The sequence below is a fragment of the Peromyscus californicus genome, unplaced genomic scaffold, assembly GCF_007827085.1.
Source record: "Peromyscus californicus insignis strain IS unplaced genomic scaffold, ASM782708v3 Scaffold_9__1_contigs__length_137607984, whole genome shotgun sequence".
In the NCBI taxonomy this organism is placed as follows: domain Eukaryota; kingdom Metazoa; phylum Chordata; class Mammalia; order Rodentia; family Cricetidae; genus Peromyscus; species Peromyscus californicus.
In genome coordinates, this window is record NW_026294617.1 from 91573996 (window position 1) to 91589406 (window position 15411).

At 35.3% G+C, this 15411-nt stretch overlaps 1 protein-coding gene across 2 annotated transcripts in view; it reads left to right on the forward strand.

Moving 5' to 3' along the window:
- Col11a1 (collagen type XI alpha 1 chain) overlaps positions 1-15411 on the forward strand; it is a 199630-nt gene that overhangs the window by 149692 nt on the left and 34527 nt on the right. For both annotated transcript variants that reach the window (XM_052730954.1, XM_052730953.1), the window contains 8 exons: positions 3831-3884; positions 5903-5956; positions 7220-7273; positions 11430-11483; positions 12073-12180; positions 12459-12512; positions 13128-13181; positions 14334-14387. In XM_052730954.1, coding sequence (XP_052586914.1) covers positions 3831-3884; positions 5903-5956; positions 7220-7273; positions 11430-11483; positions 12073-12180; positions 12459-12512; positions 13128-13181; positions 14334-14387 — 486 coding nt within the window. The remainder of the gene's footprint in view (positions 1-3830; positions 3885-5902; positions 5957-7219; positions 7274-11429; positions 11484-12072; positions 12181-12458; positions 12513-13127; positions 13182-14333; positions 14388-15411) is intronic.

Consider the following 15411-nt stretch of genomic DNA (forward strand, 5'->3'; position numbering starts at 1 on the left):
ATTAACCAACATTTTTAATGATCAAACAAAAATGATCAAATAATATTTATAATTGACATTACCTAAATCCTATCTACATTAATTATCCTCTCATTTAATTGTTCCATTTTTAGACTGCTTAATATATAGTCAAATGTAGACCAAACACCCTCCATTTTAAAAATGTTTCCCTTTTTTTTTTTTTTTTTTTTTTTTTTTTTTGGTTTTTCGAGACAGGGTTTCTCTGTGTAGCTTTGCGCCTTTCCTGGAACTCACTTGGTAGCCCAGGCTGGCCTCGAACTCACAGAGATCCGCCTGCCTCTGCCTCCCGAGTGCTGGGATTAAAGGCGTGCGCCACCACCGCCCGGCGTTTCCCATTTTTTAATGTGGGAAAAACTTTGTTAACTAATTCCTTCCTTTAAGAATTCCCAATTAGCCAGGTGGTGGAGGCACACGCCTTTAATCCCAGCACTTCAGAGGCAGAGCCAGACGGATCTCTGGGAGTTCAAGGCCAGCATGGTCTACAGAGTGAGATCCAGGACAGGCACCAAAACTACACAGAGAAAGCCTGTCTCGAAAAACCAAAAAAAAAAAAAAAAAAAAAAAAGAATTCCCAATTGACTCACCAATTCTGCTTACCATGATGATCCAGATGTGAGGCTGACTGCTTCTGCATAGAACAGTAGAAGACTGAGTGGGTTTCAAGGTGGCTATCTAGTGTGGTAGCAGCCCAAGATGGGGATCCAGGGAAAGCCCACAACTCATCTGGAGAGAAGAAGCCAAAGAGACTCCGGCCTATGTGGGGTGGAGACTCCATCTGCGTGCATCTTGGGCCTGAGCCAGGCCCTGCAAGGCCACAACCAAGTGGCTTTTTCATGAATTTGTGCCCTATAAGTTGGACAACAGATGCAATATGAATCTTAAAAGGCCTTATAATTAAAAAACCCAGAGCCAGATATCAGGGTGAAAGCTGAAAGATGAGAAAAGCAGTGCAAGCCACAGCCAACCTCACCTCACCAACTCTAGGAATCCTCTAACTGAAATCCTAAGTCCTCACCTGAAAGGGTCTCAGCTGAACTGTCTTAGTGTCTTTTTCCTCACACCTTATATATCTTTCTCCACCCTGTCATCACTTCCTGAGATTAAAGGCATCACAATATATCACTCCAGTCTCCTCCTCCTCCTCTTCCTCCTTCTTCTCCTCTTTCTTCCTTCATCTGATTTAAATTCTAGGAGCTACCATCACAAAATGATAATCATTTGGGGAATGTATAAGCTGATATCTTTTCTTGGGCATCATACTGACTGTTAAGAAAAAGCAGACAAAATTCATATATATATTGCTTATCATAAACCACTACTTAAGGCTTCTTACTGAAAAAAAATGGTATGAGCCACATTGGAAATATTTACAAATATGTCCACTAAAGGATTTCTTTCCTCGGAGTCAGTTATAATGAGTAGAACATAAAAAAAGAAAAACTATTTCCTGGGCTGTTACCTGGTCTAAAACAAGAACAGGACAGTGCAAGTAAAGTAGAATGGATTTATCAAAGGTCATCATCTGTGGAAATGAGCAAGCATCACTCAGCCAGTCCCATATCCACTCTGCCCTGGAACACAGTGGGAAGATAGAGCATGGATGCTTTGCTGTGAGCTAACTAAATAATTTGCAGCTGTTACATTTAAGTCCCAAAGCCAGTAGTATTGCACGAATCCTAAGTGGTCTTATAATAAAAACCCAGAGCCAGATATTGAGGTAAATGCTGAAAGATCAGAGAAACAAAGGAACAAGCCACAGCTACTTCTGACCTCTCCAACCCCACGAATCCTCAGACTGAATGCAGTCCTCAGTCAAAAGGCCTCTACTTCCTGTCTCCTCACACCTTATATGCCTTTCTATGCCCAGCCTTTTCACTTCCTATCTCAACCTTCCTAGTGCATGTGTGCTTACCAAATTCTGGGGTTAAAGGTGTGTGTCACCACTGCCTAGCTGTTTCTCTCCTAGACTGGATCAATCTCATGTAGCCCAGTGTGGCCTTGAACTCTCAGAGATCCAGAGTGCTAGGATTAAAGGTGTGTGCCATCACTACTTGACCTCTATGTTTAACTTGGTGGCTAGCCTTGTCCTCTGATCTTCAAGCAAGCTTTCTTAGATTACAAATATCATACAATAGTTTTATTAGTATGTTAGCTTTTAGCACTGTTGATGGTTTTACTTCTTTATTAGGTTTAATATGAAATTTTATAATTGTTACATTAAAATTCACTGTGTATAGTTTATAGCATGTATATAGATGATTATATTATTAACATTGTTAAAAATGGGGCAAATCCTTACTCAGAACATTAAAAACCAGATGGCACTTGTGTTGTTTCTACCCAGTAAGACTCACACTATTTCACGTGCATGTTCTCTAGTCATGTCGTGTATGCTCATTTGTTCAGACATGGTTCTTCACAGTTTGTCTTTCACTCCAGCATTAATATCACGTTAATTGTACCGTATGACTTAATTAAATACATGAAGCTATGTTTCAAAGCTTAAAATTTTAGAATAATTGAGGTTTTTGAGTATCACAGCAACTGTTGAAAAGAAGTTCTTATTGGGTAACTTTTCCTGTTTACTTAGGATTAGTTCACCTAACTGTTCATGCAGCCAATAGTTTCTGAGACGGCAGGTTTTGCTTCATGTTCCCACTAGTTACAAGAGATTTAAAAGTCAACGTCTAAGAAAAGTATTGCCTCCAAATAGATTGGGAATATGATTTTATGAATAAGGAACACAGAGTATTGCTATGACAAGAAAGAGCAAATACACGCAGTTCTGTCTGGAGGAATTCAGAAGATGAAGCAGTAAAGAGATTTCCAAATGGAGATACAGGCAGGTTGAATAGCAGTGCAGTCTGCCCTGGCTCGGCCTGAGTTTTCCCTAACATCGTGTTTCTAGTCTTCATTTACAGTGCGGTTGATGCAAAAGAGAGAGATTAGGGGACACGAAATAATGGATTTCGTAGCTTGTGGATTTTTGAGATTCAGGAGCGAGTTAATAGACTAAAAATCAGAATTTATGTGTAACTTTGGAACTATATTGGAATATTTACTTTTAAAAAGGTGTGCCAAACTGTTACCTGACTGTGGTAATACAAAAAATATAAAATACAAAATATAAAACATATAAATTTAAAAAGTCTGTAATTGAGTAAAAGAAATAGAAAAAGGGAGAGCTGTTTGTATGATCAAATTTTATGTGTTTGTTGATTTATTTATTTTAGCAAAACAAGCTAAAATATATAGAACATGGATTTTACTTGTTAATATAGTCAGATTTTATAACATGTAGGAAACAGTTGACTGTTTTTTAAGTATTTTAAGATATGTTTATTTCTGAATGTTCATTTCTACATGATTAATTAAATTTATATTTATTTATTTGGTGGCATAAATTGATAAAAAGCATATTTTTTTGGTCTTTGGGGTGAGTGTGTGTTATGTGTGAGCACAAATGAACATGTTTCATTGTGTGTGAGTGAAGTTTGTGGGTAACTTCCAGTTTAGTTCTGCTTTCTACCATTTGAGACAATGTCTTTTAATATTTGCTGCTGTGTTACTACTGCTGAAAATGCCAACAAGCTACAGAGCATCCTCTTGTCTTTGCCGTCCATCTCTCTGTACAAACACTGGGATTACAGATAGGTGCTGCTGTGTCTGATGTTACACAGGCTCTGAGAATCCAAACCCAAGTCCTCATGTTTGTGCAGAAAGCATTTTACTATCTTAGCCATTTCTGGCTTCTCAGATGTATCTTTTAAAACACATAGATGACTTTCTTTCAAATTGCATTTTCTTAGGGGTTACCAGGCCCTCCAGGTGAAAAGGGCGAAAATGGCGATGTTGGACCCATGGTAGGTTGCGTTTTCCAGGTATTCGATGGTATTGTGCATGCCAACACTACTCACATATTAATTACAATTCATCCATGTTAACAAAAGGATTGTGAAATTGTGTTGCTCTCCTGCTAAATTCTGTTTCCTATTCATATGTCATCAGTAACAATCAACTGTTAATACGATCTTAAAAGTATTTATCTTTTATCTTTATCCACTTCAGAATAATGTTGTGTGCATACATGACATTTATTGGTTCACATATTTAATGAATCTAAACCATTTTTGTGATCCGATGCCACACTAGCACCTTGTGACTCTTTTGCTTTGGACTTTGGTGTGGAACGGGTAAAGAACATATAGCATGCCTGCAGGATTTCTATAGTTATGAACTACAGGAGGAGAATAAAAGTGCATTATACTGTGAAACAACTTCTAAATTTAATGAAGAATGCATTATTAATTTGAGAATTGTAGCATACTTCTTAATTTATCAATTAGCACTTTTTTACTTTAAGAACTCAACCTAAACTTTCAAGTATATGTGATAAAGAAATAATTGCTCAGAGTATTTGAAACATTTGATGAATGTATGTCTTAGTTGCTTTCCTTCCATCATTGCTGACAATCTTGATTGACTTCAAAATACATCCATGTATGTATGTATGTATGTATATATGTGTTTTTCAAGACAGGATTTCTCTGTGTAATAGTCCTGGCTGTCCTGGAACTCTCTTTGTAGACCAGGCTGCCCTCAAACTCACTGAGATCTGCCTGCTTCTGATTCCAAGTACTGGAATTAAAGTCATGAACCACCATCGCCCAGCTCAAAATACATATTTTAATTAACATATTATACCATATACTCTGATCATGCTTTGCCCTCCCCCAACTCTTCCCCACATACCTACTCTATGCCCTCTCTCTTAAAAAAAAAAAAAAAAACATATAAAACCCCACAAAACAGAAACCAAAATATACAAGGAAAAGACCAATAGGACAAAAAAAAAAAAATCTACAAAAATACCATGGAGGTTTTTGACCAACTACACCTGATTGTGGGGGTCTACTCCTAGTTTGAAGTTTTATAGCTGTAAGTTACATTTCATTCACTTTAAGAGCAACACCCAGATTTATTATATACTTTGAAAATTTTCCTGTCTTCAGCAAATCTAACTGTGAGGGATCCACGGTATATATGGGGACGAGGTCATACTCTGAAACAGCAGGAGACACACTGTCGTACACTTTTAGAGCCAGTGCTGTGGTTCCCAGAGTTACTGATACATTCTCCTGGAGCATATGATAGATCAGGTTAGAAAAAGCTTCAACTGTTGCATTGGATTAAACTGAGATTTTTTTAAAAAAAAAAATACTAATGACTAGGTATTCACTATTGTCTATTCTCTTTATTTCATTCTCTGTCATCTCATTTTATTTATTTCTTTATTTTGAACTACCTTAATTGCAACCTAGAAGTAAGGGATGTTGGTCAACAGTGTTTTAACAAATGGATCCCGGGATAATTTTAGTGTATATTCAGGACATAGCATCTTCATTGTAGGAATGCAACTAGTTATTTCCAATTCTATAATGTCAAACCTGAGATTCATACACTCAATCATGTTCACACGAATTAAAACAATATTTGTTCATTTTATTCCCTAATTCTGAACTAGTCCAGTAATAGTTTTCTTCTTGTTGTTGTTGTTTCAACGTTATGGTTATTTTATGCTGTAAAATATATTTCCATAGTATGTCACTGACTTTGTTGTGAATAATTTGTAGCAGCAATAGGCTTCGTGTGTTGCTTTCCTATTCTTTAATTTTTTTTAAGTGTTAATTTCCTATCAGTGAGTAAAGGGTCATTTGATAGTGTGATATAATATTGTCTTCATTCTGCTTGTTTGTAGACCTGATGTTCTCCTCTGCCTGTGATTTCATAGACACAAGACTATCTTAGTTATCTTAAAATATGAAAATGTTTACCGTATTTGTGTGTGATCTTGGCAAACTCTGTCATTTGTCTTTTCTAGGGTCCACCAGGTCCTCCTGGCCCACGAGGCCCTCAAGGTCCCAATGGAGCTGATGTAAGAACTGTGAAGTGTGTGCTAATTAATTGCAAAGGACATTCTGTGCCAGTATTATATTCTGGCAGATGGCTTATGAGATACAATGGAGATAATCTCATCATGGTTTATCCTTAGAAGTGGACAAGAACCCAATGATCATCTACTCATCCCATATCATTATAGACAGAAAGAAATAGCTTTTTTCCTGACCAGTTAACAACTAGTATAAAAATAGAAATCCAGTTCACACTTAACATATATTTATTGGTGAAAAATATCACTTGTATCATTATGAACCTTATTATTCAGAAGAGTATACTTACACTGTAGCTAAGATATGATATTGTTCTGTAAACAGTTATTAAATTCTTCAGTTTGAGCTTTTTCTCTGGCAATGATTGAGAAGTTTGTAATTGGCTTTGAATGTACTGGTCTAGATGTGTACTCTAAATGCCTGTTAGGTATGTATCCACAGAAAGGCTTTTATCTAAATGCTTTACTTCATGCATTTCTAGTCTATAAAGCATTCAGAGAAATATGTGCATTTGTGCACCCTTTCTCACTGAGAGGAAACAGTTCCTTCTCAGTCATTTAAAGAGAACATTCCCCTTAGAAACTGGTCCAGCATTCTGATGGAATATTATAGAATTTGGAAATGTAATAATGTATCCATGCTACTGTTATCGTCTATAGATTTCTAGGCCTATGTGATCCACTTCTAACTTCATGTTTTGCAAATGAAGCCACATGTTTTCCACATTCCTTTCAATTGGATTTATTTTCTCACATGCTTGCCTTTAATTTTATCAGGTCAGAACTAATAAAAAATATCAGTAGCTGGTAAACTGGAAAAGATATGGAGCCTTCATCCCCCAGAGGAATCTAATGCCTGGCAGTTTATAGGGGGTTTGTTTTTCCTATGCAGCAAGTCATTCTTAAATACAGTCATGACTGGGATTCAATATAAAATCATATCATAAAATTGTCCTGATTTTCCATGGGCATAGGCACTGGAATTTTGTTTCAACTACCAAGTACATGACAAAATCTGGAAGTCTTTTTGCCCTATGCTCCAAATTCTGGAGAAATTGAAAGCTGGTATAATATATTAAATTATTTGTTGTTAGTAAGTGTGACAACTGTAGAAGTCATTACTTTTGTTCCACCCCACAATTTACTCCAAATTCCTGTACACAATGCTCTCTTTAAAAACTCTAGACACGTGCATGTGAATGAACATTTCATTAAAAGTATAACACTGTTTCTTTTTCTACATCTCAGGGACCACAAGGACCCCCGGGCTCTATTGGTTCTGTTGGTGGCGTGGGAGACAAGGTAAGGACCACTGGCTAAGACAGCCGGAAATCACAAGCTTTGATAATTGTGGGACATACTTTGCATGCTGCTAACGTAAGGTCAGTGCTAAGTGTTGTACATATATTCACAAATTCAGTATTATTTACTGTAGACCCTGCACAGATTGAAATTAGTATCTGATGTTGTGTCTTTTGTATCGACACCTGTGGTGATGGATGCTGCATCTGGATTACTTCCTGTCTCAGAACAGTGTTGGAGTCATAGTTATCTGCTTTCATGAACAGGGAAAGCTGAAGCTTAATTGCAGTGATTTGGTGAATGTTTCTCGTTAGAAAGCGACAATGCCAAGCTACACTTCAGCTTCTGAATGTCTGACGAGACTACAGTTAGTGACAGTTGGTACTTAAAGCAGGAGAAACACTTTTCTACAACTGATCCAGAGGCTGAAGGAGTCTTTCATGTCAGAAAACAATTAATCACTGATTTTTGTCACCTTTTCATTACTAACACTTCAGCCTATCTCTGGCACTTTTCAAAGCTCTTGGCGTATGCCATAACATCTGTGCTCAGAACAGCTCTTTTTCCTGGTAAACATTATTTCATCTTAAAAATCTATTCTTTCTTTTTTTGAAATGTCAAAATGATTCTTTGATTTCTTATTTATGTATTCAACCTCACGTCTTAATAGAATTTTAAAGAAAATTATAATTGACATTTGCTTCATTTAAGAAAATTATTTGCCAGTTTTGAAGGACAAAAAATTAATTCATACCATAAAATGTTATACAAGGAAACTATGTAAAATTTTCACATCTACTTTAACTATTGAGTAATAGCTGTAATGTTTTTATTTCAACCTTGAAACATGATTCTCTTCTTTGCTTTGCATTCTTTTTGACACATTTTATTTTATAATTAAATTCATTTATTTTCATTAAATGAGTTAACCCTCCAAAAAGCAGCATAATGAGATTAGACTGTGTTATATTGATGTTTATATCTGCTTTTCATCCCGACTCTTGTATTTATAATAAACTGCATATGACTCACTGTTCAAATAGCTCATTAATTACTAAATTAAAAACAAATTACACTTTACAGTTCTTAGTGGATAAAGAATACAGTTTCCTTAACAATTGCTTTTAGAGGTTTGTTTATAGTCTTAAAATGAAAGCTATATGTTGAGATAGGCGCAGTTATTGGAAAAAAAAATTCTCATTAAGCTTACTAGTCCTAGCATAAAAAGCATAAGGCAAGACCAGCATCCGAGACACCACTGTCTTGAAAAATCCTACCGACTTTACCCCCTCTAACTTTTTTCTTGAGAACATGTCCTCTGGGCTCTGATGTTGCCTAGAGAGTTAAGAATAGTCTGTAATTTGAATAGACATTTCAGTGTGCTTCACCTATGTCCTAAAGATTGTCAATAACAAGCGAATAGTTTTAAGTACTTTGTTTTTTTTATACTTTGTCTTCTATGAATCCCATTAATAGTCACTTTTGCCAATATTGGGAGTTAGAGGGAAGTCTCACACTATTGTTATATAGGTAAAAGGTCAAATGATAACAGTTTGCCATTTTTGAGTCTTGTAATATTCAATAAGGCTGGTGATTTGACTGTTAGTTTTTAAGTTAATTTGTATCTATTCATTTAAAATTTGTTTATTTTTAAAGTTGTGTGTGTGTGTGTGTGTGTGTGTGTGCGCGTGCATGTGCTAGGATCTTCCTATGGTGACTTTTATACTCTGTAAATACCTAAATTGAAACATATTATTTGATAACAATATTTTTCCTTTAAAAATTTTTTTCATGACAGAGAAAATGATAGGAAACCCTAATCTTAACTTTAAAAAAGTCTGATATCATATAATATCTTATATATTATAAATTTGTGACATCAACATGGATTCTGACTGATTTCACTGCAATTTCTATTTTGGAAAATTATATCCATCAATTACAATGAAAAACAGAGGCTGATGACCATGAGCCATGATTTCTTTTGTGCGAATATACCAATCTGTTCTTCATGAACTGTGTAATTATGGGAGATTTCTCAACAGTTTACTCAGACCAAATAAGCAACACATTTTCATAATAACAATAATTTGTAATTACTCTGAATATGCAGAACAATTTGTTGTTGCTTCTGCAGGAAGCACTCTTAAGTAAGGGGAGAGTGCACTAGCAATACGGCATGATAAGTGCACACTCCTTTATCCCGTTCACCATTATATTTCCATAGAGTAAATACCTGTTACCTTATTCACACCATGGAATGGACTTCCTTAACATGACATATTCTGTTGCATTGCTGTATTTGTTTGCAATTTTGTCAATCCATTTCTAAAAGACTTTAGTACAGACTTTTTAGGAATTACTGATTTTTATCTTCATTAGTTTGTGATTTATATCATATGCGTTTGTTTATAATATGCATAAAGAATTTTAATATTCTGAAAGCAAGTGAATATTGATGTACTATTCTCAAAGATTTCATAGAAGTTTTTACCCTTACATGTTACTGTTTAAATACATTTTTGATATGATTATTTTCTTCATTTTTGAAAATTGGAAATAATATTTTCAGAATATAACTTCCTTTATGTTTAACAAAGATGGAAAGAGATGAGCAAAATATATTGATGTTGACTTAAAAATATATAGTTTTATTTCTAGTTCCAACTTTCCACAATAATACATGATAATGTGACACATAAGAAAAACATTTTGTGTTCAGTTCATTTCCAAGATTTTTAGTAAATGTTGCTTATATTCCATGTGTTAAATATTTAATATGGGTGCTTTACAGTTTATTTGAATGACAAAGTACTTGCTTCATTTTCAATATGTGAATAGCAACCCCCACAATTATTGATATATTATTTTATCATATTAGGATAGTTGAATGAGTCTTTTCTTCATATATAATGTAGATGTGATATTATACTTGTAATAATTGTCCAAAATACAGGATATATTTGCCATTTATCTTGGGAAAGACAAAACTGACATGCAATTCCACAACTAAGGAATTCCTTGAAAGTATTTGATGCTGTCATAACTATACAAACACCTCAAGAAGTCAAAATGTCTTTGTATTTCAGAAGACTAAGAAATTTTGTGAAATAATTTCTTCTTTGGAATATGTTTGCTTTTACTATGGAAAATTTCAAACCAACCTAGCATTACTGGTATGTGCCAGGAAGACCTGGGATATCAGTGTTTAAAATTAAAAACTACAAGACTCCCACCCACCTCATAATGCCTTCAATCACTGATGTTGGAGTTGTTAGGAGAGTGCTGAATGGAACATTGGCTCATGTGTACGTACGCGGGCGCATGTGCGTGAGTTTGCGTGTGCGTGAGTGTGTGTGTGTGTGTGTGTGTGTGTGTGTGTGTGTGTGTGTGTGTGTGTGTGTTGCATCTTTTCACTTAAGTAATCACTGGAATAAGACATATTTTTATGCATTTCTAAGAAGAACACATTAGCAGTAGACTTCATAGCTAAATCTGAGGAAAGTGTCTTTGTACATAAACATTACAAATTGGATACCCTTCATGATATCTTCATTTAAATATGGATTGCTGTTTTCTAAGATTTTTTTTACTTGTCAGATGACCTGGCAAATATCCAACTGGATTAAAATGAGATCATAAAAGCTATTAAATTTATAATATTTAAACACTTAAATAAAAGACTTTTGATTAAGTACATTCTGAATTTCACACTGATCTCCACTAACTCATTCTATAGGATTATCAATATAGTGCCAAGTTTTTTGCTGATATATTTTATTAGCAAGAGAGTGAATTTATAGTTTAGTAAAAATATTCCCATTTTAAAATCAATAATCATGATATAATATGAATTTTGATGCCACACAAATGCAAACTGTTAGAAAACATTCTGATTTTTGTTGTAGCTTCATGGTAACCTGGGTTGATGTGCTGGATTTCATCTATGAAAACTGAATCAGCATTTAGTCTGTTTCCTCACTTGAATTATTGAGACCATTAATCCAAGTTCTCTTTCTTATTAGATTTTTGGTGTGTTTTAAGCAGTACAGTAAGATAGAGGCTGGTCTAAATTAGGATGGCCATAGTAAAGTCATTATTACAAATAGAAACAAGATTTCCATGTTCTTACCCTCATATGATACTTTCTTTGTAGGGTGAACCTGGAGAAGCCGGGAACCCAGGGCCCCCTGGCGAAGCTGGCTCAAGTGTAAGTCCCATAGTCATAAAACCATTATTAGGCTTCATTAGATATTTAGGAATTATTTTTAGAGGGTTTGAACATTGAACTTGAATCCTAACAGTATCTGTTTTTACTCTTCCTTTCCAACTTATTAACTGTGACCATGAATACATAAACATATTATTTAATAACTGACTATCCTCTGCATATTTTGATAGTATCTAAGTTTTAAAAGGTCACATTTACATGATTTAAGTCATTAAAATGATAAGACAATCATTATATACATTGTGTTCAGTGAACTGTCCATAATAGATAAAAAACAATTTTCTTGCTGTATTAAATAAACATTTGCTAACTAAAATTTATTATTATAACATAAATTAAACTGCCATTAAATCTTCTATAGTCCCTTGACAAGCTGGAAATGTTTTGACAATCTAGCATTGAGGGTTCATGACTATTGGCATTTAATTAATTCAGTTCAGAGTCTGTTAGAAATTTTGCAATATAGAATACAGAGTAGAAAAACTGAAAATTCTCCAGCCCACTATTTTGGTATTAAGAGTTGGAAACAGTGTTTATAAAGTAACTGGTTTTTTTTTGTATTCTTTAGGGTCCCAAAGGAGAGAGAGGAGAGAAAGGAGAAGCTGGGGCCCCTGGTGCTGCGGGTCCTGCTGGTGCTAAGGGGCCGCCCGGTGATGATGGTCCCAAGGGGAACCCGGTGAGTTTATCCCCTTTAAAGTGAAATGTGTGTCAGTTTCCCTCATTAGCTTCTCATAGACAGATTAAAAATGTGGAATTCCGGTAAAATCAAAGTCATTATGTCATTTGATATATTTGCATCCCTTCTTAGTTCCTTTCATTTTTATTAATTTATTTTTTTTTCTAGCTGGAGAATATATCTAACCAGCAGCTGCCATGATTTTAACTTCTTAAACTACAAACAACCCTGTGGAACTTTGTTTTGATTCTATTTTTCCTTTCATACCGTCTCTCTAGGGGCCTGTTGGTTTTCCTGGAGATCCTGGCCCACCTGGAGAACCTGGCCCTGCTGTAAGTACCGTGGAGAAATAAAAGGATGCTTTGCTGGGGTTGTTCCCTCAGTCTGTAGTAATAATTAGAAAAATTATGTTACAAGTGAACTTCTAAGGTCAGCGAGCCATATGAAACACCAGAAATCACACTGACCACAAGGTCTATCCAACTGGTGACTCTTGTACCTCTCTTGCACAACTGTCCTCTTCATTTGCACTATTATTGAAACTTGTTTGGATTACCCAAACAAATTATCTAAGTAGCAGCTATACTTTTATTTCTAAGTTCAGACTTTATTTCTTAATGCTATTTATTGTGCAAATCCTATTTTGAATTGCATTATGTCTGTTCCTGGTGAATGGAAGCGCTAGTCTTATACATCCAGTGAGTCTTCCTCCTTTCTTTATAAAAAAAAAAATAATAATTTATACCCAGTCAAGTATAATAACAATTTCCCAAGTATTTGTGGAAAGAGGAAGAGGCACTATTATCCAAAAAAATAAATACTGTAATTTTACTTGTTCATCAGATCACAGTTTATTTCACCGCTACATCAAGATAGTCTGTGTAAACTTTGTAACTTTATAATAATAAGATATAACAATCTGTGTTAATTTTTACTGTCAATTACAGGGGCAAGATGGTGTCGGGGGAGACAAGGGTGAAGATGGAGATCCAGGGCAACCGGTAGGCAAGAAAGCTTACTTTTTCCCCTCATCTTACATAGCCCAAATATTTTTTAAAAGACAATTCAGAAAGATCAGTCTTTCACAATTGAAGCTCATTGTGTATATTGTGTACACATTTCTCAGAAATGTGTCATAATATGTTTATGAGCTTGTCCTACTGTTACTTATCTATTTTTCTTAATTTTTATCCATTCTCCTGTCATACAATACATCCTAAGCACAGACTCCTGCCCTCCAGTCCTTCTAGCCCCCTTCACCACCCCTCCTTTCCAGACCCATCCTCCCCACTCCCTCAGAAAAGAGGAGGCCTGAGTGCAGACAAGATAAAATAAGAGTATGCATAAACCCTGGAATCAAAGTCTGGGAAAGGGAATCCAGTGGGAGAAAATGGGTCCCCCACATGGGCAAAAGAGTCAGAGACACCTAGACTCCCACTTGTTTATAGAAGGATAATACTTTTTAAATATTAATAAGTATAAAAATAAGAATATCAGACTATATCTTGTTGTAGTTCTTAAGCTATTTTAGCTAAGAAGCTAAATGAAATTACAGTATAGACATTTTAATATTTTTTGAACGACACAGAAGTGTTTTGGCCACATGAGTTCCTTAGGAAAGGAGAAATTTGGAAGGCATTAACTTAAATAGTTTTGAGGACAGCTGAGTCTCTTACAAGGTTCGGTCCCTCAGGTGTTGGAAGTCTAAGGTATACTTAGAGCACATATACTCATATAGTTGTTTACACAGTGGCACAAAATGCTAGTGTTGTATGAGAAGCAGTTTAGAGGTAGTAAGTCAATATGTGCACAGTTTGTAAGATATGATAAGATGTATACATGTATATGTTAGGGGTTTGCTGAAACCTTATTATTGCTTTTTAAATGGCATAGGCTTCCAAAAAGAAAATTTGAAGCACTTTCCTATATCCATGAAGAAGTTTACTAAATAAGTTTTCTAGCTCACTCTGTGGATATGTAGAAGCAGTTCAGCCCACTGACTGGGAGCTGAGGTTTTTAGGAAAGACAGATGTGTATAAATGAGCAGAGAGTCAGTTTCATTTCCTATTTGGAGAAATTATGTTAGCTGTGAAAAATACCCAGCTTATTAAACAGTGCATTATACATTTATATCTAACTGTATTCATTTCCAGGGTCCCCCTGGTCCATCTGGTGAGGCTGGCCCACCAGGTCCTCCCGGAAAGAGAGTAAGCTTTTTTTTTTCATTCTTTATTTGAATTATTCACTGTGTGTTTAGATTGATATTACCCATGCAAGCTCTAGGCAGCATCTGAGGCTGAAAAATAACCACTTTCTTCAGTATGTCAAAATTCATCACTAACTCAGAGTACAGCTTAACCATTTTACTGTCACAGTTTGAATGAATCAAACAACTCCTCCGTCGAGAGTTACCTGCTTCTCTAGATAAATGTTGACTGCTGTTCAACAGTTTCAGCCCCTGGTATTCTCCATGGGGGTGAAATGTGCAAAGATCGGTGTACACATTGTGAAAGCATGAATGCCTATCAGTAGATGGAGTGCAAGCATCCATCTATGTTGTAGGCTGTCTTATGTTGTCAGATTGCATGGGCTTGGAAACAGGATTTTTAATGAAGGAGAGTTTTCATAAAGGACTATAGCAGCAAAAACGTAGCTATGGTCACATTAATGGTTTCTGTGCAGGTGAGATGTCTCAGTGGGTAAAAGTGCTTGCCAGCAAGCCTGATGTCCTGTGTTCAGTTCCCCAATCCACACGGGAAAATGAGAGAACTGACTCCTGCAAGTTTGCCTTTGACTTTGACCTCCATGCACATTTCCTTTGACTTTGACCTCCATGCACATTTCCTTTGACTTTGACCGCCATACACATTTCCTTTGACTTTGACCTCCATACACATTTTTTGCACACAAGAAGACAAACAAAATAAATAGATGTAAAATATTACAAAACAACCCAAAATACTGACTACCATAGAAGCAAAGAGATTTAAAGATTTTAGATTAATTAGAAATAATAATTTCAGATATTAATAGATAAGACTTTGATATTTTAATGCAGATCTATAATAATGCATTGATAAAACAGGCTTATGACCTTTTGTTTCTTATATTTGAAGCTTCTGCCTTTGAGATAGTCATAGACTGTATATTAGGTTAATGTGAACTGTAGTCATTCCACAACTATTGTGAGGTCGGTAAAAATAAAAGTTTTTATCTCTACCACTGTTTTTG